Source organism: Saimiri boliviensis, chromosome 2, assembly GCF_048565385.1.
Source record: "Saimiri boliviensis isolate mSaiBol1 chromosome 2, mSaiBol1.pri, whole genome shotgun sequence".
Lineage (NCBI taxonomy): Eukaryota > Metazoa > Chordata > Mammalia > Primates > Cebidae > Saimiri > Saimiri boliviensis.
In genome coordinates, this window is record NC_133450.1 from 29519579 (window position 1) to 29544682 (window position 25104).

Here is a 25104-nt window from a genome sequence, read left to right on the forward strand (position 1 = left end):
TTTATTTATTTTTTTAATTTATTTTTTATAGACCTCCCCTCAAGAAAGAAAAAGTGAATTTTAAAAGACATATTCTGACTACAAATTCCTGGAAATGCATAACCTAAGAATATAAAAGAAACAGAGGCTGGGTATAGTGGCTCACACCTATGATCCCAGCATTTTGGGAAGCCAAGGCAGGAGGATCACTTGAGGCCAAGAGTTCACAATCAGCCTGGGCAACATAGTGAGACCTTGTCTCTAAAAAAAAAAAAAAAAAAAAAAAATTAGCTGGGTGTGGCGGTGCACACCTGTAGTCTAGCCACTTGGGAGACTGAGGTGGGAGGACTGCTGGGACCTGGAGGTTAAGGCTGCAGTGAGCTGTGATCATGTCACTACACTCCAGCCTGAGCAACAGAGCAAGACCTTGCCTCAAAAATAAATAAATAAATGAAACAGAAAGAAGCCTTAAGCTGCCACCAGGAGTCTTGATATTGGAGGTTAAATAAATTATGTTAGTTATTAGGAAACAAGATTTTCAGCATTAAAAAAAGAAATCATTATAAAATCAAATACATTACATAAATACCCCCAAATATTTTAAATTTGAACTGGGTGCATTATTGGTAAGAATATAAATTTTTCTATTTTCACAAAAACTGTATTTACCAACCCTGTTCATAGAACAGGCCTAGAGACAATGACAGTCTCTTAACAATGAGTACTATTAGTGCCTAGATTTCTACTAAAAGAAACCAGGGTTCCTTGGAGAAATGGATGAGATTCCAAGTCTGGAGAAGTAAGTGAACCAGGGATATCCTGACATGCCTGAAAGCAAGAAGATTATCAAAGATTACTAGGGTCTTCCATGTTCCAGTCTAACAAAAAATAAGGAAAAAAAATTTAAAATAGAAGAAAAAAGAAATAAAGAAAAAAAATTACCAGGGTCATGTTAAAAGACACAGCAGCCAGCTTGAAGGGGCATCCATTAAAGATGGAACCATTTTGTAGCAAAAAAGAATAATGACTGTAATAGATCTAAATACAACAAACACAAACATCTATGATATTTAAAAAGTCTCAAGTCACTTCATCTAATTCTGAAAACTGACAAATGAAAAGTGAAAAAACGTAGCATTTTTCCTGCCATTCCTCTTTGAACTTTATTTCAGGGAAGCCAATTTCCAATTTAATAGAATAATAATTATTATCATTACTGTTATCATTTTGAAAACAACATGACTGATACTACCCAAAGCCACTGATATTCACTCAAACTGGAACAGACAGATGTCATGTCAGTCTTGATGTGAAGGAACAGGAAGCACACAGTATTATTATCAAGTATCCTTGCCAAAAAGACTGAATCCAATCCCAATCCATTCTCTAGCTCCATCAGCTTACAGGAAATTTTGGGGAAAAGAATAACATGTTAAATGATATAACTAGGATACAATTATCCAAATTTAAAACATAGGGGCTGGGTATGGTGACTCACACCTGTAATCCCAGCACCTTGGAAAGGCGAGGTGGGTGAATCGCTTGAGCCCAAGAGTTTGAGACCAGCCCAGGCAACATGGAAAAACTTCATCTCCACAAAAAATACAAACATTAGACAGGTGTGGTAGTGTGTGCCTGTAGTTTCAGCTACTTGGGAGGCTGAGGTGGGAGGATCATTTGAGCCCAGGAGGTCAAGGCTACAGTGAGCCAAGATCGCACCTGTGCACTACAGCCTGGGTGACAGAGTGAGAAAATGTGGGGAATCCTACAGATCAAACAACTCAGCTTCTTCATTAATTAATGGGGAAAAACCTGGAGGAACTGGGGACTGCAGTTGTAGAGAGATTAAAAGGGACTTAAGATTCTTGTCAACTAAATGTAATGTACAGACCTTGTCTGGATCCTGATTCAAACAAACCAATTGTAAAAAACACAACGTTGAGCCAAACTGGACAGAGACTATTAGATGTTATTAGGCCAGGCACGGTGGCTCAAGCCTGTAATGCCGGCACTTTGGGAGGCCGAGGCGGGTGGATCACGAGGTCAAGAGATCGAGACCATCCTGGTCAGCATGATGAAACCCCGTCTCTACTAAAAAAAATACAAAAAATTAGCTGGGCATGGCGGCGTGTGCCTGTAATCCCAGCTACTCAGGAGGCTGAGGCAGGAGAATTGCCTGAACTCAGGAGGCGGAGGTTGCGGTGAGCCGAGATCGCACCATTACACTCCAGCCTGGGTAATAAGAGCGAAACTCCGTCTCAAAAAAAAAAAAAAAAAAGTTATTTAAAAATTATTATTTTATTCTGTTTGATATGTTAACAATTGTGTTGTTTTAAAAAAGCAGGGATTTTCTGGTTACAAACACATACTAAAATATTGATGAATGAAATGGTATGACATTTAGGATTTGCCTTAAAATATTCCAGCAAACAACATAAACAACAAAAAGTGTGATAAAGAGGGTACAGATAAAACAAGAAAGTTGATCATTTTTGAAGCTAGGGATGGGTACATGGGGTTCATTGTAACATTCTCTCTAGTTAGCTTAAATTTTCCATAATAAAAAGAAAACCTCACCAAATGCTTCCCTGGAAATATAGTTTTTTCTCATTATCACTACATATCATAATATAATTCATAAGCTATGACCAACATGAATGAATACTCAGGGAAGAGTAGGCCAGGGAGCAGAGATGGGGATGATTAATTCCGCTGAGGCCATGGAAATAGATGGACAGAAAAAGCTTTAGAAAGGGGGTAACTTTTCATGTCACCAATGATTATGTCCATCTTTAAATTCTTTGAATGAGGAACAAATTACATACAACCAAGAATCAAACGCAGATTATATATATTTAAAAATCTAACAAATCAAACTCAAGTTAAGCCTAATAATAAGGAGCTAGTAACTTCCAACCTTTCTCTCTCTTAATTATTTAAGAAATCACACTTACGAATCTGAGAACACAATTTTCACTTTGTCCATAAAACAGCTATCAGGGAAACTCCCCAGCTCAACATGTTGCTTTTACAAAATTCATTGGCACGTGGAGAGAAAGAGTCTTTGGTTACTTACTTACTGAATCTTCTCAGAAGGAGCTTTTGAGATAGGAATACTAAGGTTCAGGTCAGTTTGATGGCTAACAAGTTACAAAAAGGAATAGCTTAAGCTAAACTTCTACTAGTCTAAATTTCTACTATTAATACTTTGCCCTCACACTATCAATAACTGTGTATATAAATGATGACCTCATTAATCCAATTTTACTGATATCATTTTATTTTTATTTTTATTTTTATTTTATTTATTTTTTTAAAGATGGGGTTTCACCTTGATGGCCAAGCTGGTCTTAAACTCCCGACCTCAGGTGATCCACCCACCTCGGCCTTCCAAAGTGCTAGGATTACAGGCGTGAGCCACCATACCCGGCCCTGATATCATTCTTTTACTTCATAGATGCTGATCTGTCCAATCAGCATCTACATTACTTAGCTGATAATCTGATTTTTTTTTTTTTTTTTTTTTTGGAGACGGAGTTTCGCTCTTGTTACCCAGGCTGGAGTGCAATGGCGCGATCTCGGTTCACCGCAACCTCCGCCTCCTGGGTTCAAGCAATTCTCCTGTCTCAGCCTCCTGAGTAGCTGGGATTACAGGCACACACCACCATGCCCAGCTAATTTTTTGTATTTTTAGTAGAGGCGGGGTTTCACCTTGTTGACCAGGATGGTCTCGATCTCTCGACCTCGTGATCCACCCGCCTCGGCCTCCCAAAGTGCTGGGATTACAGGCTTGAGCCACCGCGCCCGGCGATAATCTGATTTTTAATTGTTTGCATTGTGGTTTTAATATATATGGTTCATTTTCTCAACATGACTGAACAATACATTTATCAATGGAAAATACTTTTAAAGATAATTTCCCTAATGGACTTGGAAAAAATGCACAATAGTTAGAGTACAGCAGCTCACACCTGTAATCGTAGCACTTTGGGAGGCTGAGGCTGGCAGATCACTTGAGCTCAGGGGTTCCAAACCAGCCTGGGCAACACAGGGAAACCCCCTCTCCACAAAAAATACAAAAAATTAGCTGGGCATGGTGGCATGCACCTGTGGTTCTAGTGACTCAGAAGGCTGGGGTGGGAGGACTGCTTGAGCCTGGGAGGCAGAAGTTGCAGTGAGCCAAGATTGCGCCAAGGCACTCCAATCTGGGTGACCGAGTGAGACTCCGTCTCAAAAAAATAAATAAACTAATTAAAAGTACAATATACAGTAGCCATCGAGTCAGCCTTAATTTTAAAAAACTTTTCCTTTAAAATCATGTAGCATTAGCCGGGCGTGGCCGCTCACGCCTGTAATCCCAGCACTTTGGGAGGCTAGGGTGAGCGGATCACAAGGTCAAGAAATTGAGACCATCCTGGCCAACATGGTGAAACTCCGTCTCTACTAAAAATACAAAAATTAGCCAGGCATGGTGGCACGCGCCTGTGGTTCCAGCTACTTGGGAGTCTGAGGCGGAAAAATCGATTGAACCCAGGAGGCGGAGGTTGCAGTGAACCGAGATTGTGCCACTGCACTCCATCCTGGTGACAGAGCAAGACTATGTCTCCAAAAAAAAAAAAAAAAAAATCATGTAGCAGTACAAAGGTACAACAATTTCTGTCTTAATTTGCTTATGAATTTGTTTTAAAACCACATCATAGTCAGATAAGAACCTGATTGATGTGTCTTCTTAGGAAGTCATACGGTAGTGGTTATTTTCCCCATAATTAGAAATAACAGCTAGTAAACGTTCTGTCTTTTCAGAATATCTGAAACATTATTGATGTTTCTGAATAATCTTATTTATAAAATTCATGAACTACTAGTTTAAAATAATTAGAATGCAAAAGTATCCTCAGCCAGAAAATTATATTAGAGTATAATAGTCTGTATCACTGAAACTCTAGTGCTTAACCTGTATATGGTTAACAAACAGTAAATGTGTATTAAATAAGAGAATACTATTTCAATGATAATACGACCATAATTTAGGATCTTAAAATAAATACATAATCAATATGGCAAAACACAATGGTGGGGGGGGGGATCTGGTTAATTAGATTCTGTGTAAGCATAAGCATTTACTAGAATTCTTTATTTTTTTGTCTCGATCTGTTGCCCAGGCTGGAGGGCACTGGTGTGATCACAGCTCACTGCAGCCTCAACCTCCTGGGCTCAAACAACCTCCCGCTTTGGCCTCCTAAGTAGCTGGCCATCATGCCTGGACTGGCTTTTTTCTTTTAAAAAATTTTCTTTTGTAGATGAGGTCTTGGCTATGATACTAGGGCCGGTCTTGATCTGGCCTTAAGTGATCCTCTCACCTTGTCCTCCTAAAGTGTTGGAATTATAGGTGTGAGCCACTGTACCTGGCCCTATATTCTTTTTTTTTTTTTTTTTTGAGACAGGGTCTTGCTTCATCACCCAGGCTGGAGTGCAGTGGCATGATCACAACTTACTGCAGCCTCAACCTCCTGGTTCAGATGACCCTCCTACCTCTCAGTCTCTTGAGTAGCTGGGATTACAGGTGTATGCTACCACACCCAACCCTAATTTTTGTATTTTTTGTAGAGACGAGGTCTCACTATGTTGCCTAGGCTGGTCTTGAACTCCTTGACTGAAGTGATTCTCCCGCCTCAGCCTCCCAAAGTACTGATATTATAGGCATGAGCAACGGTGCCCAGCTGGGCCTATAATTCTTAATAATTAAATCTAAAGTGTATTTTTAAAATTTAATTAATTTTAATTGCATTTAAACAAATGCCAAAGTGAAAGTGAAAAGAAGCATTTTATATGTCAGACCACTGGCCTCAAAATCAGAAGGTTAGAATTCTGAACTAGTTTAATCAGTTAGTCAATATTTTACTGTGTGCTAAGACACCAAAAGAGATCTACCATTCTTCCTTAAAAAATTCCTCCTCCTCACTTTGAGCACTTAAGTTTGCTCACGAAGAGTCTTCTGTGTAGACACCATACGGGTAGAAAGCTTTGCAAATATGGAATGCTTTCCCCTGCAAGACCTTCAAGAGGGCCAGGTGGGGGATGTCAGGAACAGATCCTATTTCAATAAACTGAATGCCTTTCAGATAGGTTAGAATTTATAATGTTAGTGGTTCTCAGAATGTGGTACTTGGACCAAACTACATTGAGCATCACTTCAGAACTTGTTAGGCACCATACCAAATCTACTCAATCAGAAACTCAAGAGTTTAAATATGGGATCCATGGTTTAACCAGCCCTACAGGTGATTCTAACTCATGCTAAAGTCTGAGAATCATTCGCTTATATTATCTAGGCTCTTTCATTTGGTTTCCAGTTCCCTGCAGTGCTAATTCATTACTAACAAAGGAGGTAGACTTCCATTTTATCAAAATTATAATCATAAAGCATACTTCTCACAATTAAACCACAAGGGGGGTGTCTTTTAGAAAATACGACCAACAGAAAGAAAAATGAGAACATTTAGCCAAGATGGAGTCTTGCTCTGTTGCCCAGGCTGGAGTGCAGTGGCGTGATCTCAGCTCACTGCAACCTCCACCTCCCAGTTCAAGCGATTCTCCTGCCTCAGCCTCCTGAGTAGCTGGGATCAGAGGCACACACCACCATATCCGGCTAATTTTGTATTGTTAGTAGAGACGGAAGTTTCCCCATGTTGTTCAGGTTGGTCTTGAACTTCTGACCTCAAGTGATCCACCTGTCTAGGTCTCCCAAAGTGTTGGGATTATAGGCATGAGTCACCACACCTGGCCAAAATTAGAATTTTTTACCAAAAAAAAAAAAGAATTTTTACCAAAACTATAGCCCTCTTTTTATTGCTATCTATTGTACTCAGTGTTAAGGCTACAATACAGTCCTTAACCTTGAGAATCTTGGCAGAAGACAGCATGGATAATAAATTATTATCAAACAATATCACAAATCCTATACAAGTATACAACACATTTATGAGGATAGAATGAAGATAATTAATTCTGCAGAAGACTTGGTTTGAATAGACAGGAAACGATTTAGAAAGGGGGTGATGTGCTCAATGAGCCTTTAGAAATGTATTATTGTGGTTTTTTTTGTTTTTGTTTTTTTGAGACAGGTCTCTATTGCCCAGGCTAGAGTGTAGTGGCATGATCATAGCTCACTGCAGCCTCAAAATCCTGGGTTCAAGTAGTCCTCTCACCTCAGCCTCCTGAGTAGCTGGGCTATAGGTGCATGCCACCATGCTCAGCTAATTTTTAAATTTTTTTGTAGAGATGGGGAATCAGTATGTTGGCCAGGCTGGTCCTGAACTCCTGGTCTCAAGTGATCCTCCCATCATGGCCTCCCAAAGTGTTAGGATTACAGGCGTGAGGTACTATGTCCAGCCTCTGTACTTTTTTGAAGGTAGAAGAACTACAAAAGCTAGGCTGGGTGCAATGGCTCACGCCTATAATCCCAGCACTTTGGGAGGTCTAGGTGGGTGGATCATTTGAGCCAGGAGTTCGAGACCAGCCTGGCCAACATGGCAAAACCCCATATCTACTGAAAAATACAGGTATTAGCTAGGTGTGGTGACACACACCTGTAATCCCAGCTACAGGAGGCTAAGGCATGATAATCACTTGAACCTGGGAGGCAGAGTTTGCAGTGGGTCAAAACTGCGCCACTGCACTCCAGCCTGGGCGACAGAGCAAGAGTTTGTCTCAAAAAAAAAAAAAAAAAAACTAAACTAAACTAAAAAATTACAAAAGCTAAAACATTCATTTTAATAAAGACTACCTATTAATTAAGTCCCGCTAATCTAGCTCTGATTTGATTAAGGGATCCTATTTCTAATAAATCCCAAAATCCAGAATTGAGTCAACAAACAAAAGACAATATGAATAACACACTTAAAGATTCCTACCATTAATCACATTCTTTGAACCACTTTCTCAATGATTGTTCAAGTTCAGCTTGAGCTGCTGGGTACATTCACTTCTTCGGTACAATCAATTATGTGTCTTTGAGGTTAATGTCAATATAAAAATTAATTTCTATATGCCAGAATCTGTTCAGCATTTTAAGTGTATAGATTATTTCTCTCAAAGTTACACTCTAAGCAAAAACAAAACAAAAATGTATGACTGAGATTTAAAAACAACAGGCCAGGTGCAGTGGCTCATGCCTGTAATCCCAGCGCTTTGGGAGTCCAAGGTGGGTGGATAACCTGAGGTCAGCAGTTTGAGACCAGCCTGGCCAACATGATGTAACCCTGTCTCTACCAAAAATACAAAAAATTAGCTGGGTCTGGTGGCAGGTGCCTGTAATCCCGGCACTAGGGAGGATGAGGCAGGAAAATTGCTTGAGCACGGGAGGCAGAGGTTGGAATGAGCAGAGATTACGCCATTGCACTCCAGCCTGGGTGACAGAGCAGAACTCCATCTCAAAAATAATAACAACACCACGAATAAATAAAAATCAAAACAATGAAACAGAGGTATGATCAATTGTTTTCATTCAGCTTTTCATGCCCCAAGATAGCCAACCAACTGTAAATGAATTCACAATAAGTCATTCTTTTCCATCCTAGCTCAAGATAGAAAATATCAAACTTTAGGGTCCCTTGAAACGAATCCTGAGGTTGATGAGAACAAAAAGGACTGTGTTTTTGATAAGTCACAGTCTCTAAATAACTCAAAAAGACAAAGGAGAGACTAATAAATGGCTGAGTGACCTATCAGTTTAGTAAAATGTATTTGGACCACTGGATGATATTTATTATACTCACATTAAGATACAACCTTATCCAGAGTGTTCTAATGCATACTTATGGTATAATATACAAATATTCCCTTACATCAAAAGAAAGCTGAAAATGATGGCACAAAACTTGTACGTGAATGTTCACAGCAGCATTATTCATAATAGTCAAAAAGTGGAAACAACCCAAATGTCTGGCTGATGAATGAATAAACAAAACACAGTTTATCCACGTAATGGAATATTATTTGGCAATAAAATGGAATAAAATCCAGAGAATAAAAAGGTTAGTAGTTACTTTGGTCTAGCAGGGCAGGATGGGGAGAGTGAGGAGGAATAAGGAATGGCTCAAATGGGTACGGAGTTTCTTTTGGGGTGATAGAACTATTAAAACATTAAACTGTGCTGACAGCTGAAGTATTCTGTAAACATGGTCAGGCGCTGCAAAACATTTGAGTCAACAATGAACCACATACATGATGGTGGTCCCATAAGATTACAACGGAACTTAAAAATTCCTGTCTCCTAGGGATGTCGTAGCTGTTGTAGCATCATCATAGTGCAACGCATTACTCATGTGTTTGTGGTAATGCTGGTGTGAACAAACCTGGTATAAACAAACCTACTGCCTTGACAGTCACATAAAAGTTTAGCACACACAATAATGTGCAGTACATAATACTTGATAGATGACAATATTACTGGTTTATGTATTTATTAAACTTTTTGTCATTATTTTAGAAAGTATTTCTACTTATTTTAAAAAAAAAAGTTAAACTATAGCTGGATGTGGTGGCTCATGCCTGTAATCCTAGCACTTTGGAAGGCTAAGGTGTAAGGTGGGCAGATCACTTGAGGTCAGGAGTTCGAGATCAGCTGTCCAAACATTCGAGATCAGCTTGAAACCTCGTCTCTACCAAAAATTGAAAAACTAGCTGGAAATTGCTTGAATCCAGGAGGTGGAAGTTTCAGTGAGCCAAGATGGTGCCACTGCACTCCAGCCTGGGAGACAGAGTGGGACTCAATCTCAAAAAAAAAAAAAAAAAAGTTAACTATGAACAGCCTGAGGCAGCTCCTACAGGATGTATTCTAGAAGGCACTGTCATCAGCGGAGATGACAGCTCCATGTGTGTTATTGCCTCTGAAGACCTTCCAGAGAGACAAGACGTGGTGATAGAAGACAGTAATGCTGACGATCCTAACCCTGTGTAGACCTAAGTTAATGTGTGTGTTTGTGTCTTACAGACAGCGTCTTGCTACATCACCCAGGCAGGAGTATGGTGGCCTGATCAGGACTCATTGCAACCCTGAACTCAACTCAAGTGATCCTACTGCCTGAGTCTCCCAAAGTGTCTGGATTACAGGTGTGAATCATTGCATCTGTCCTAAACAATTTTAAAAATGGAAAAACCTTATAGAATTAGGATATAAAGAAAAGACTTTTGTATAGCTGTATAATGGGTGCGTGTGTGTGTGTTTTAAGAGATGGGGTCTTGCTCTGTCACCCAGGCTGCAGTGCAGTGGTATGATTATAGCTTACTGTGGCCTCACACTTCTGGGCTTAAGTGATCCTCCCACCTCAGCCTCCTGAACGGCTGGGATCTCAGGCACACAGTACCACGCTCAGCTAATTTTTAATTTTTCTGTAGAGACAGGGTCTTGCTATACTGCCCAGGCTGGTCTTGAACTCCAGACTTCAAGCAATCCTGGGGCCTCGCTATATAGCCCAGGCAGGAGTGTGGTGACCTGATCATGGCTCATTGCAACCCTAAACTCCTCAGTTCAACTGATTCTCCCGTCTTGGCCTCCCAAAGTGCTGAGATTATAAACATGAGCCACCACGCCCCAGCCTTGTGTTTTAAGCTAAGTGCTATTACAAAAAAGCTGAAAAGTTAAAAAAAATTTTTTTAAGTTTATAAAGTAAAAAAGTTATAGTAAGCTAAGGTTAATTTATTACCAAAGAAAAATATTTTATTTTTATTGTTTTGAGACTGAGTTTTGCTCTTGTTGCCTAGGCTGGAGTGCAATGGCATGATCTTGACTCACTGCAACCTCGGTCTCCTGGGTTCAAGCGATTCTCCTGCCTCAGCCTCCCGAGAAGCTAGGATTACATGCGCCACCACGCCCAGCTAATTTTTTGTATTTTTAGTAGTGATTGGATTTCATGATGTTGGCCAGGCTGGTCTTGATCTCCTGACCGCGTGATCCACCTGCCTTAGCCTCCCAAGGTGCTGAGATTACAGGTGTGAGTGACTGTGTCTGGCCAAAGAAAAATATTTTAATAAATTTAGTGTAGCCTAAGTGTACAGTGTTTATAAAGTTTACAGTAGTGTACAGCCTTTCACATTCACTCACCAATCACTGACTCACCCACTGAGCAACTCCCAGTCCTCTAAGTTCCATTCATGGTAAGTATTCTATACAGGTGTACATTATTATTATTATTATTATTTTCTTTGAGACAGAGTTTCACTCTGTTACCCAGGACAGTGATGGAGTGGTGTGATCATGGCTCACTTCAGCCTTGATCTCCCTTAACCAAGGGCTTAAGTTATCCTCCTGCCTCAGCCTCCTGAGTTGCTGGGTCCACAGTCATGCACCACCACACCTGGCTAATTTTTTAATTTGTCTACAGAGATGGAATCTCAATATGTTGTCCAGGCTAGGTGTATTATTTTTTAAAATGTATTATACTGTTTTAGCTTTGTTTTTTATGAAAAGAGAAAGTGTCTCACTTTGTTGTCCAGGCTGAATGCAGCAGCTATTCATTCACAGGCATGATCCCGCTAGTGATGAGAATACAAGTTCTGACCTTCAGTTTCCAACCTAGGTTGGTTCACCCTTCCTTAGGCAAACTGGTGGCCTCTGCTCCCATAAGGTCACCATATTGATGCTAAACTTAGTACAGATACCTGATTGGCATAGCACACTACAGGCCAGAACTCCTGGGCTCAACCAATCTTCCCACCCCACAGCCTCCTGAGTAGCTGGGACTATAGGTGTCCACCACCATACCCAGCTATATTGTATCTTTACTCTACCTTTTCTATGTTTCGATGCACCAATACATACTGTTGTGTTCCAACTGCCTCTAGAATTCAGTACAGTAACATGCTGTACAGGTTTGTAGCCTACGAGCAATCAGCTATACCATATAGCTTAGGTGTGTAGTAGGCTATACCATCTAGGTTTGTGTAAGGACACACTATGTCTGCTCAGATATACTTTATATAGTAGGAGAAAAAGAAAACAAACAAACAAAAAAGAACACACTATGATGTTCACACAACGAAATCACCTAATGTTGAATTTCTCAGAACATATTCCCAGAGTTAAGCAACGTATGACTGTATTGTAAACCCACTGACTTGTACACTTCAAGTGGGTGAATTTTATTGTATGTGGGAAATATCTCAATAAACCTGCTTTTAAAAATGGGTGATGTCTAGAGTTGAGCAAAAATCAAATGTAGAGGTGTAAAAAGAATTCAGGTTCAAGTCAAACCCTTGATATAGAGACTTCATTCACAAAGATATCTATGGCTACATAAGCTGGGTTTCTTCACGAAAGACACAGGCACCTCTTACCTCTATCCTGAAGAACAAAGGAAACTTGTCCTGTCCTTCTGGCTTTGTTCTTGCAAAAGAACTGGCAGAAAATCTAATTCATCAATGCTCTGAATAAAAAACTTGAGCACTGGGACATCACTGCCATGTAATTCAAGAAAAAATACTTCATAAATTCAATTCTGTTTAAATTCAAGTAACACCAGAATTTGTATTTATGTTGCACAGTTTCTAATAACAAAGATACTATATTTTGACTTAAAAATACAGTACTTAGGTTATTTAAATACCATGAATAATTATTTGAAAAAAAAAATTCCTTTTATTTAACCACTCATGCCAAGAAGTCAGGATACAATTAGATTTAAAATAAGTAGATTAGATAAATGCAAATGCATTAAATACAAAAACATTTAACAAAGCTGTATATTTAAACATATAAAAATCCACAAAATGAAAGATTAATGTTGCTATAAAAACTAAGTAATCCAGGCCAGGCGCTGTGGCTCATGCCTGTAATCCCAGCACTTTGGGAGGCTGAGGCAGATGATCACCTGAGGTTGGGAGTTCGAGAGCAGCCTGACCAACATGGAGAAACCCCTTCTCTACTAAAAATACAAAATTAGCCAGGAGTGATGGCACATGTCTGTAATCCCAACTACTCCAGAGGTTGAGGCAGGAGAATCGCTTGAACCCAGAAGGCAGAGGTTGCGGTGTGCCAAGATCGTGCCATTGCACTCCAGCCTGAGCAATAAGAGCGAAACTCTGACTCAAACAAACAAACAAACAAACAAAAACCTAAGTAATCCTTAGAACATGTAAATAATTGGCTAAATGTAATAACCAAATCAGCAATCCAAATTCAGATCATGAACAGTTGAATGCTTTTTATACAAAAAGCATTTAATTATAGGTTCTATGTCACTATTGTGCTACACTTGAAAGATACCGAGAAATAATATTGATAGTTTTTTTAACTGGTTCATTCAATATGTATTTATTGGATACAATTTTATATAGGATTAGGAATTCTACACTTTTTTGCTTTCACAATTTGAAGAGATCCAAATATTCAGAAATTCACTAAACAAGTTAGCACACTTATTCCGATGGCAATAATTTCTCACAGGGCCCATAAGTGCCTCCATAATCATCATAACTTGTTATGTGGTTGCCATTCAGTTCTGTGTCGCTATTTGAGTAGAATCATTTTCTGATCTAACTACATTCTTATTATATTCATGAGGCAAAGTGCTCACTGGTTCCAGTAAAGGCCATCTTTCTCCGGTGCTGGCTTGATGTTAAGCTCCTTACCTCTTACTGAAAACAAGTTGTACCTGCTCCACATATCACATCACATAACCTGCTCAATCCTAAGTAGTACCTGACACTACTGTAATGTTAATGTGTTTATTATACATTGATCAAAATTTAGAGCACATGCAGTGAAGAGTTTGTGCTATTGAACAGCTAAGAACCTTAACATTTCTGAGTAGTGATTATATGCACTTAACATGTATTATTACTTAAAATTCTCACAACCCCCTATAAGTAGATATCATTTATTATTCTCATTTTATAAATGAAGGAACTGAGAAAGAGAAGTTACATAACTTGTTTAAGATTACACTGCCAGTAAATGGCAGAGGCAGCATTGGATCTGGGTGGCCTGATCTCCATGTCCTGTGTTCTTAACCACTTTGCTACAATTATCTCCCCATGGTCCCTGACATAAAAAAGTTCACAGACTAGAGATACACATACCATTATAATATGATAGTGCTATAACAGAAGAATGTAGGAACACAGAAAAGCTAGGGAAATGGATAAAGCCTTTCAATAATGAAGAACAGCATTCAATGTTTCAAACATTACAGGCACAAATTTCCCAAGAAATATGACTTAAGTTTGCTTTAAGAATTAAAATGGGCCAAGCATGGTGGCTCACACCTGTAATCCCAGCACTTTGGGAGGCCAAGACGGGCAGATCACCTGAGGTCAGTTAGAGATCACCCTGACCAATATGGCAAAACCCTGTCTCTATTAAAAATACAAAAAATTAGCCAAGCTAATTTTTTGGTGTGTGCCTGTAATCCCAGCTACTTGGGAGGCTGAGGCAGGAGAATTGCTTGAACCCAGGAGGTGGAGGTTGCGGTGAGCCCAGATCATGCCATTGCACTCCAGCCTGGGTGACAGAGCAAGGATCTGTCTAAAAAAAAAAAAAAAGAAAGAATTAAAATCTTGAAGAGAGACATATAATAATATTGGATCTAAATCCATTTTCCAAATTCTAGGCCTATGTAAGTTTGGACTTTGCTCATATAACTGTTCATTACTTTTTAGACAATATTCTTTTACTAAGTTTCTAATACAATGGCTTTTGTTTTCCTTTTAGTTCATAACATTTTAGTGTTTGTCAATGTCTGTCAATATAATTTACAATTTTTTCCCACAAAAATTTTATGAAATTTTTGGTAGATTAAAACTTAATGTATTTTATAGTCTTATTCTTACTGCTTTTGGGAAAATGATCTTTCTGACACATTATTTTCTAATTGTTTCTGGTGCAAAAAATACAATAGACTTTTGTTTGTTTTTTTGAGACAGGGTCTCACTGTCACCTAGGCTGGAGTATAGTGGCACAACTGTAGCTCACTGCAGCCTTGACCTTCAAAGCAATCCTCCTGCCTCAGTCTCCCAAGTAGCTGGGTCTACTTGGGAGTAACATGTCACCACACCTGGCTAATTTTTTTTTTTTGTACAGATGGGGTCTTGCTATGTTGCCCAGGCTGCTCTCCTGGGCTTAAGTGATCTACCCACCTCAGCCTCTCAAAGTGTTAGGACTATAGGCGTGAGCCACTCTACCTTGATAATATTTTTCATTTAATGGCAGAATTTTTCGGAAACATGTTAAAGTACAGAGTACATCTAACTAATTTTTTTTTTTTTTTTTTTTTTTTTTTTTGTACAGACGGGGTCTCACTATGTTCCCCGAGCTTGTTCAAACTTCTGGGCTTAAGAAATATACTAGCCTCAGTCTCTCTAAGTGCTGGGATTACAGGTGTGAACCACCAGGCCCTGGATTATTTACATCTTTAAATGGCCTGTACTCAAATTCTTTCCTTCTGGAACTCTAATTACATGTATGTCAGAGTGCTTGATATTGTCCCACTGAGGTTCTATTAATGTTGCTTTTAATATTTTTCTCTCAGTACTTAATTTTGGACAGTTTCTGTCTATCTCTATAGTTTCTATTGCTTACAGAAAGTATAATATCATATCACATTACAGTCTTATATGAAACATCAAACTAAAAAAAAAAAACTCTTAACTTTTCTATCTCTTCTGTTTTTAATCAGGGAGAACATGGAATATTTAAACTCCAAGGCAACTTCTAAAAAGTTAAACAGGGTACTGTAGAGTTCACTTTACCAAAAATTATTTCCTTTTTCTTTTTTTGAGGTTAATTTGGTAAAATGTGACACTATGAGTTGTGGCAGGTAATCAAATAAATTAGTAGTTCATCTTTACCTCAAAAACACACAAAAAGGGGGAAAATGCCCATTAATAATTATGCTTAAGAATCTGTAGAAGATATAAAAGTCCTAAAAGAGCAAAAAGAAGTCAGTCTTTGTAGAATTTAGGTAAAAATCACTTCTAGATCTGGCCCTTACCTATCTCTTTACTTATTTATTCATTGGATATTTACTAAGCATCTGTTATGCACTAGGCAATGTGGATACAGTAATGAATGAGGTCCTGGCACTCAGAGAGTTCACATCTAATGAATAGCTTCATCTCTTGCTTTCTTCCACATGCTCCTGCTACACAGAAACAACTAGCAGGTCTTCAAATGCACCAAGTGACTTCACACTTCTGTTCCTGTGCATATTATCCCAATTACTTAAACAGGTCTATCACTCCTCCCCTCTTTCGTACTCCAGTACTGCTGGTGTCCATCAGGCAGCTTTCTATGTGTTCTTCAAGACCCAGCTTTAAGTGTCTCTTCTATGAAGCTTTTCCTGAAACCCTCACTCAGGCAGAGCTGATTATTCCTTCCATCATGTCAGCGATGCACCTCATATAAACTTCTTTTACACTGAATTACAGTTATCTGATTACCTGTGTGTCCCTCACTGGAGAAGTATCTCACAGATGTTTTATCTTTGAGATCCTAGAATCTAACAGTGTCTGAGGCATAATATAGGCTCTAATTTTGAAACCACAGAAGCACATGATTGGCAACATGAACAAGTTTTAAAAGGGGATACGATAATAGATTTCTGATAGATCTCTTCAAATACACTAGCTATTTGTGTGAGAGAAATTTGCTTTCTTTCTATGTTGCAACTAACGTAAATAACAACTGTGGCTATAAATTAAGAAAAGTGGAGAGATAGAATTCTATTGAGATGATTCTAATTGTCTGGCAATGGAAATGAGATCCCTACCACTGGAAATGTTGGAGAGGAAATGGTGTTGGAAGAGGAATAGACTTACGATGCTGGAAAGAGAGGAAATAAATGTGGAAATAAGGCTGAAGTTCCCTTACAAGTCACCAGAAAACAGCAACCAGAATACATGGAAAAGGAATATAACTCTTAAGAGAAAGGGTATTTCTTGGAATTGGGAAAAAGGGAGAAGAAAAGACACAAAGGATTTCAATATTAAGAGAAAGACAAAGAAGAAGGTTTACTCAAGATAGTCTAGGTATTACTGGTAAAAAAGAACTTCTCTTGAAACAACAGAAAAAGAAATGTGGACTGGGGATGTGTGAAAAGAAGACGTTTTAGAAACAGTCACTAAGGTAAGGCTCAAATCAATAAGACATCCCAGATATGAAAATGTGTTTCATTTTCAAGGCCCATAGAACAGTTTCCAAATTTTAACATCCCTTTCTGTCGAGATTTTTTTTTTTTTTTTTTTTTTTTTTTTTTTTTTTTTGAGACAAGGTCACACTCTGTTGCCCAGCATGGAGTGCAGTGGTGTGATCTCAGCACACTGCAACCTCCACCTCCCGGGTCCAGGTGATTCTCCTGCCTCAGCCTCCCAAGTAGCTGGGACTACAGGCACGGGCCACCACGCCTAGCTAATTTTTATATTTTTAATAGAGATGGGGTTTTACCATGTTGGCCAGGCTGGTCTCGAACTCCTGACCTCAAGTGATCCGTCCCCCCTACTTGGCCTCCCAAAGTGTTGGGATAAAAGGTATGAGCCACCACACCTGGCCTATGTCCAGAAATTCTTAACATGTAACCCAATTCCCTCAGGCTTTAGAATAAGTATGTTTCCTTTTACTCTAAATGCTGCTTGAAAAGATGGTTAATTTTTCTATTAGAATACTTACTAATTCAAGGCAAGTACTAATAGCATTGCTATCCCCATTTATAAGTAACAAACTTATAACAGAGAGAACTGTTAAGATTAAAAATAAACATAAATATTATAAACAATGGTGCAATTCAAGATGGACACTAGCTGTTTATTTTCTGTGTCTTCTGTTGAAAGCAAAAATAATAGAATCCTTAATTCTTATAGTTGTAAAGAATATCTGATCTAAACTCCCACCTAATATCCAGCAGTATCTTATAACATTCTAGAATTAGTTGCGGAGCTCTGCCTGAGCATTACCACTGATAGAAAACTCTGTACTTTTTGAGGGTCCATTTAATTTTTGAACACTTGGAAAGTTCTTCCTCAATATTGTGGCAAAACAAACCAACCCCAAAACAAAAATCCAACCTCTATCTCATTGTTCCTAATTCTGCCCTCTGGAATGTGACAAGGATCACTCATTGCCGAACTGCCCATCATTTAGTCAAAGTAGATAAAATGGAATATAACAACTGTAATTGAAAGAAAGGAAGCCAGGCTCAGTGGCTCACACCTAAAGTCCTAGCTACTCAGGAGGCTGAGGCAGGATTGCTTGAGTTCAAGAGTTCAATACCAGTCCGGGCAACATAGTGAGAGTTCACCTCCCCCCATCTCTATAAAAAATATAAAAACTTAAAAAAGGAAAAATAGGTGAAGTATTAGGGACAACTAAGTCAATAGACACCTGTCCCCTGAATGTTTTAAGAACAACGGAATTACCCTCTTACATCTTCCTTGATGCTAGGATTCTGTTCAAACACAGGGGGTTTATAAAAATTGTACAATTCTATTCAGTATTTCTTCAGATTAAATACACAATTAGGAGAAATAATATGTGATTCTATAGCCAAACAATGATCCATTAAAAAGACAAGTGACAGCTCAACCCTCTCTCCAGGAACATTTGTCACTTATGCCTTTACCCTTCATGGATTTGAGTTGAATGACATTGGCTGCAAGTTGATAATTAGTTTTTCTTTTTCTTAAAAAAAAAAAAAGAAAAGAAAAGCAGGAGGCCAGTGTTGGCCCCTTCCCCAGGAGAGATGCCAGCCTGAGTGGTTTGGGAATATATGCCTTGATCAGATTTGCACTATGACTCTTGAATGCATGCACCATCCCAGCAACACCTGCTCTTCTAACAGGCCACCTGGGACTGACAGAAAAAAGAACCATCAATTCCACTCTCCCCAGAGAGATTACCCAGACCTAGTGCTAAATGTACAATTCAATGTCATGTCAAAAAGTAAAATTCCATCCACCAAAACCTAGCAATTACCAGAGGTCAATATTTAGAGGACCTTAATAGTGAAAAATGGCATAGAATTTTTTTTCCCAAGTGAACTGCAATCCAGCTAAATATTCAGGAAAAGACTACTTACACCAAGGGAGAAAGATGGGAAAAAGTGAAATTCCTAAAACAAATGGTGTCATCAACATATTGCTAAAGCCTTGAATTTCGGGTTCCATTTCCTATCATGAGGCAGATATATAAGTTGCTTCCCACCAAGAAAATGAATTATTTATTTTGGATTGTTTGAGCACACAGATTTCATAACACAAAATTGAAAATATGTAAGCAACATTGTTTTAAAGATCTTTTATTTGTGGCTTATTCATATACACTGCCTATTTGACTTCTATTTATTTTTTAAATTTTATTTATTTATTTATTTATTTACTTAGAGACAGAGTCTTGCTCTTGTCACTCAGGCTGGAGTGCAATGGCACGATCTTGGCTCACTGCAACCTCTGTCCCCTGGGTTCAAGAGATCTCCTGCCCCAGCCTCCCAAGTAGCTGGGATTACAGGCACCCATCACCATGCCCCTCTAATTTTATGTATTTTTAGTAGAGATGAGGTTTCACCATGTGAGTCAGGCTGGTCTCGAACTCCTGACCTCGTGATCCATATGCCTTGGCCTCCCAAAGTACTGGGATTACAGGTGTGAGCCGCCATGCCCAGCCTAACTTTAATTAAAAACACACGAACAAACAACAACAAAAAAAAAAACAAAAAAAACCCTTAATTGTTGGCTGGGCACAGTGGCTCACACCTATAATTCCAGTACTTTGGGAGGCCAAGATGGGTGGATCACCTGACGTCAGGTGCTCAAGACCAGCCTGGCCAACAGGCTGTATTTTTTGTACTAAAAATACAAAAATTAGCTGGGTGTGGTGGTGCATGCCTGTAATCCCAGCTGCTTGGAATCGCCTGAATCTGGGAGGTAGAGGTTGCAATGAGCCATGATGGCGCCACTGTACTGCAGCCTGGGTGACAGAGTGAGGTTCTGTTTCAAAAAAAAAAAAGTAAATAAATAAAAAATAACTGTTAAAAATAGGTGAAATAGCCAGGCACAGTGGCTCACGCCTGTAATCACAATACTTTGGGAGGCCAAGGCGGGCGGATCACTTGAGGTTGGGAGTTCGAGACCAGCCTGACTAATATAGAGGAAACCCCATTTCTACTAAAAATACAAAATTTGCCAGGTGTGGTGGCACATGTCTGTAATCCAGCTACTCAGGAGGCTGAGGCAGGAGAATCACTTGAAACCAGGAGGCAGAGTTTTCAGTGAGCTAAGATAGCGCCACTGCACTCCAGCCTGGGCAAGAAGAACAAAACTCTGTCTCAAAAAAAAAAAAAAAAAAAAATTGGTGAAATAGGTAATAGGAGGGACAGAGACTAGATATTAACATTTATGGAAACAAGGCTAAATAATGTTTAATAAGAAATAGGCCAGCTGCAGTGGCTCACAGCTGTAATCCCAGAAGTTTGGGAGGCCAAGGTGGGTGAATCACCTGAGGTCAGGGGTTTGAGACCAGCCTGGCTAACATGGTCAAACCCCCCTCTACCAAAAATACAAAAATTAGCCAGGCGTGGTGGTATACACCTGTAATCCTAGCTACTTGGGAGGCTGAAGCAAGAGAATCGCTTGAACCTGGAAGGTGGAAGTTACAGGCAGCCAAGACAGTGCCACTGGACTCCAGTCTGGGTGACTGAGATTCTGCCTAGAAAGAGGAGAGAGGAGGGGAGAGAAGGGGAGGGGAGGGGAGGGGAGAAGGCAAGAAGGAGAGGAGGAGAGGAGAAGAGAAGAGAAAAGAAGACCTGGAAAACCTGTAATTCAGCTGGGCGCGGTGGCTCACACTTGTAATCCCAGCATTTTGGGAGGCCAAGGCGGGCTAATCAAGAGGTCAGGGGTTCAAGACCAGCCTGGCCAACAAGGTGAAATCCCATCTCTACTAAAAATATTAAAAATTAGCTGAGTGTGGTGGTGGGTGCCTGTAATCCCAGCTACTCAGGAGGCTGAGGCAGGAGAATCAGTTGAACCCAGGAGGCAGATGTTGCAGTGAGCCGAGATTATACCACTGCACTCCAGCCCAGGAGACAGTGTGAGACTTCATCTCAAAAAAACAAAACCCTGTAATTCTCCATTAACTCCTTCCCAGTGGAAATCACTTTCACTCTGTTTAGCTGACTATTTTATATTACCTTTATGTCTTAAATGACTGAATAATATGCCTGTATTCCTAGGAATGAACCAAAGGAAAGAAAAAAAGTACCTATATTACTACCTCTTGATTTTTCAATTTGAGGCATTTTCTATCGACTTCCCCCAATACAGGAAGTGATAACTTGACTCTTTTCCTCCCCTTTCTCACATTAATTCCTCACAATACACATGGCAAGTATCCTATCTCCTATCTTCTCAGGGTTATACATGGTAACTTAAATTAACATTCAGTTTCTACATTATTATGATTATACAAATACTACTATGGCTACGGCATATTATAAAGTATGATTACTTTTCCTTACTTGAACTTTTTTTTTGTTTTCCTTGAGTTTTTTAGTTTGCTTGGATTTCTCTGTACTTATCTCTAATTCAGCCACAGAATCTACTATGTCTGCCTGCTGTCTAAACTTAAGATATTGAAATGTATCATGCGGCTTACCGATTTTACCTTCCTGAAGGCATATTGTTTCCCACAAGTTGTATTTTCCATTCATTGCCTTAGGTCTTTATTTTTCATGTTAGGGGCTTTTTGCAACCATTAGTAATTTTTTTTCCTATATAAGAACAGGGGACTAAAAAGCTGCTTGAAAACTCAAGTAGGAGCTGGGCTTGTTGACTGTAAGCTTTGCTACAGTATGATCGGGCTGTTTCATTGTCAAACTTCCAATGTCAGTGCCTTTATTTTTCTTGGGCTGATCAGATTCCCCAGAGAAGTTTCTTTCAATTTCCTGACTGGAGAGTGAAGGCCTGGGTGTGGAGGGAGAGATGGTGTCAGAATATACTGTGTGCATAATTTGCTACATTTTCAGTGCAGGCCGGGCACAGTGGCTCATACCTGTAGTAATCCCAGCATTTTGAGAGCCCAAGGCAGGCAGATCACTCAAGGTCACAAGTTTGAGCCCAGCCGGACAACATGGTGAAATCCTGTCTCTACCAAAAAATATAAAAATTAGCCGGGCATGGTGGCACATACCTGTACTCCCAGCTACTCAGAAGGCTGAGATGGGAAAATCCCTTGAACCCAGGAGGCAGAGGTTGCAGTGAGCCAAAATTGTGTCACCTCACTATAGCCTAGCTAAAAGAATGAGAGCCTGTCTCAAAAGAAAAAAAAAAAAAATTTCAGTATAGACCCCATCTTCCTCTGGTCTAGTATCCACAAGTTGGGTAACCACTGCGTTTTAACCTTTAGGGAATAAAGCTTCAGTCTTTTGTGGGAGAGAATACAGCAGGTGATATAGGTATGTGACTCCTAAATACACTTTAATTCTTCTTATTTAAGTCATCTCCCCCTTCACCTGTTACCACCACTCTTCAGCCTTTTGGAGTTTTGTGAACGCCTTGGTTCTTGGCTTTCCTAACTTTAGTATTGTTTTTCATAGGTCTGCTAAGTTCATACCCTTTCCACCTTCCAAAATCTTGCTGCTGTTGTCATCTTTCCTGTTCTCTCCTTGAGGGCTCTTTTTTAAGAAAATTGTTTTATAAGGTTTTAAAAGAAAAGCCAGTGTGTACATTAAAACCATCCTTTGCCTGAAAGTACCCTCTTTCCACATTTACTTTTCACTTTAGATGTTTTTAGCTTTTTCCATGATTATAACTGTTTTGTCATCCCCCACTTATACCTTGGTTTCGTTTTTACATTTCTGATGTTAGCTGTATTCTTTCTAGAGAGCAAGAGACAACTGGCAGACTATTAATAGCTTCTGAAAAAGTCGAAACGAAGGCTGGGTGCAGCGGCTCACACCTGTAACCCAAGCACTTTGGAAGTCCGAGGTGGATGGATTGCTTGAGGTCAGAAGTTTGAGAGAGGCTGGGCAATATGGTAAAACCTCGCCTCTATAAAAATACAAAAAATTAGCTGGGCATGGTGGTGTGCACCTGTATTCCCAGCTACCTGGGAGGCTGAGGTGCAAGAATGGTTTGAGCCTAGGTGGTTGAGACTGCAGTGAGCTGAGATAGCACCACTGTACTCCAGCCTGGAGACAGGGCCAGACCCTGTCTCAAAGAAAAAAAAAAAAAAAAAACTAGCAAGGGAGAAAAGAAATAAGTGCCTATCTGTTCTTTGACTGCTTTGAAAGCTGCTTCCATTTTCTTATTTTGTAAATATAAAATGATTCCATCTATTCAACATGCATTTGTACAGTACTATTCTGTAATATACAGAAGTAATATAAAGCACAGTCCCTGAATTCACTACAAGGGCCTTACAATTTAGTTGAGAAAACAAGCATTATTTTACAATTGAAGAACAAATAAGGTTGTTAGGAAAGGGCTAATGAAAGATAGGAACAGGAGAGCTCAATGTGGTTAAAAGAAGAAAAGTTGGGAGAGAATAGATAACAATTCAAGAAAATGCAATAATTAGAAGAGAAAATTAGTCATATATGAAATTAAGAAAATTTGGCTGGGTGCAGTGGCTCATACCTATAATCTCAACACTTTTCGAGGCTGAGGTGCGTGACTCCCTTGAGCCCAGGAGTTTAAGATCAGCCTGGGCAACATAGTGAGACCCCCATCTCTATTATTTTTTTCAACAATAAATAAATAAATAAATAAGGACAGTAAGAAAATTCAATGTGACTAAGAAGGTGGGAGAGCAATCTTTTCATTTTTATTTTTTAAAAGACAGAGTCTCTCTTTTTTTTTAAGACAGAGTCTTTGTTGCTCAGGCTGGAGTGCAGTGGTGATTTCCTCTTACTGCAACCTCCATCTCCCGGTTTCAAGCGATTCTCCTGACACAGCTTCCTGAACGGCTGAGATTACAGGCATGCACCACCAAGTCCAGCTAATTTTTGTATTTTTAGTAGAGACAAGATTTCACCATGTTGGTCACGCTAGTCTGGAACTCCTGATCTCAAATAATCTGTCCACCTTGGCCTCCCAAAGTGCTGGGATTACAGGTAGCAATCTTTTTTTTTTTTTCTTCAATTATGCAAGATATCCCTTGGTTTTATTTTAACTTAGCCTTTGTGAATACTTCACAAAAATGCACATACAGAACTAAATAAAACTATACAGTTGAACTAAATATCCAGCAGATACAACAAGTAGTCAGAAGTTCAAAGATGGATAAGTTAAGCAGCTGATGAGGTTGTCTGCATAATCAAAGGAGTAGCACAAATAATGAACAAATACATTTAACAAAAGCATTCTAGTTAACATAAAAGAAATTGGTAGCTTATAAAATGGTTGATTTAAATTTACACAAAGTTTTTACTCACTGTGCCAGCTATCCATTTACTGTCTCTTAGTTCCTAACTCACCCTTTGCCCTGCTTTGTGATACTGAAGCTGGACCCGGCAGCAGGCTACGTTTCTCCTCTGTCACCTAGCCTGGTGCTGTGCTTTGTCAATAAAGGGCACTGGAGGGGAATGCAAAGCTGAAGCAAGAAAAAGGTATTTTCTTCCTTCTTGCACTGTGTGGCTCTTCTGTACAGTGACAAGCAGGTTGGCATGCAGGGTCACAGCTATCTTCACCTTGGCAATGGCAGTCCTTACACTTCAGTGGTGGGGCTCCCTCTCCCAAAGATTCTTCACTGCCATCAGGTAGGCTGCTCCTGCAATGCACCAGCAGAGTGCCCTCTGGCAGTAGGCAACATGTTCCTGTGGCCGTGTGTCTTTCCTTCAGAGGGCTGAACCTCAACCTTGTGGGGACCTCTGCTAAGTTCCTTTGTTCACTCTTCTTCAGTCCTAGGGGCCAGCAGCTTCCTGCTACCTCTGTAGACCTTTGACTCTTCTTTTCCTTTCAGAAGTTAACCATTTTTCACTTAGTTAACATTTAATATTTTAAAGTTTCCCTGTTCAGGCCAGGGACAGTGGCTCACACCTGTAATCCCAGCACTTTGAGAGGCTGAGGTGGGTAGATCACCTGAAGTCAGGAGACCAGCCTGGCCAACGTGACAAAACCCCACCTCTACTAAAAATACAAAAA

General features: G+C 39.6%; 1 protein-coding gene across 2 annotated transcripts in view; it reads right to left on the reverse strand.

Annotated features, from left to right (window-relative positions):
* Positions 1-25104, reverse strand: part of LIN52 (lin-52 DREAM MuvB core complex component) — a 129188-nt gene that overhangs the window by 22741 nt on the left and 81343 nt on the right. Inside the window, exon 6 of one of the 2 annotated variants that reach the window (XM_074392984.1) lies at positions 1-14503. This exon is cut by the window's left edge and continues 20099 nt beyond it. The exons of the other annotated variant lie outside the window; for it this stretch is intronic. Coding sequence (XP_074249085.1) covers positions 14460-14503 — 44 coding nt within the window. The 3' untranslated portion in view covers positions 1-14459. The remainder of the gene's footprint in view (positions 14504-25104) is intronic. 2 annotated transcript variants of the gene reach the window in all.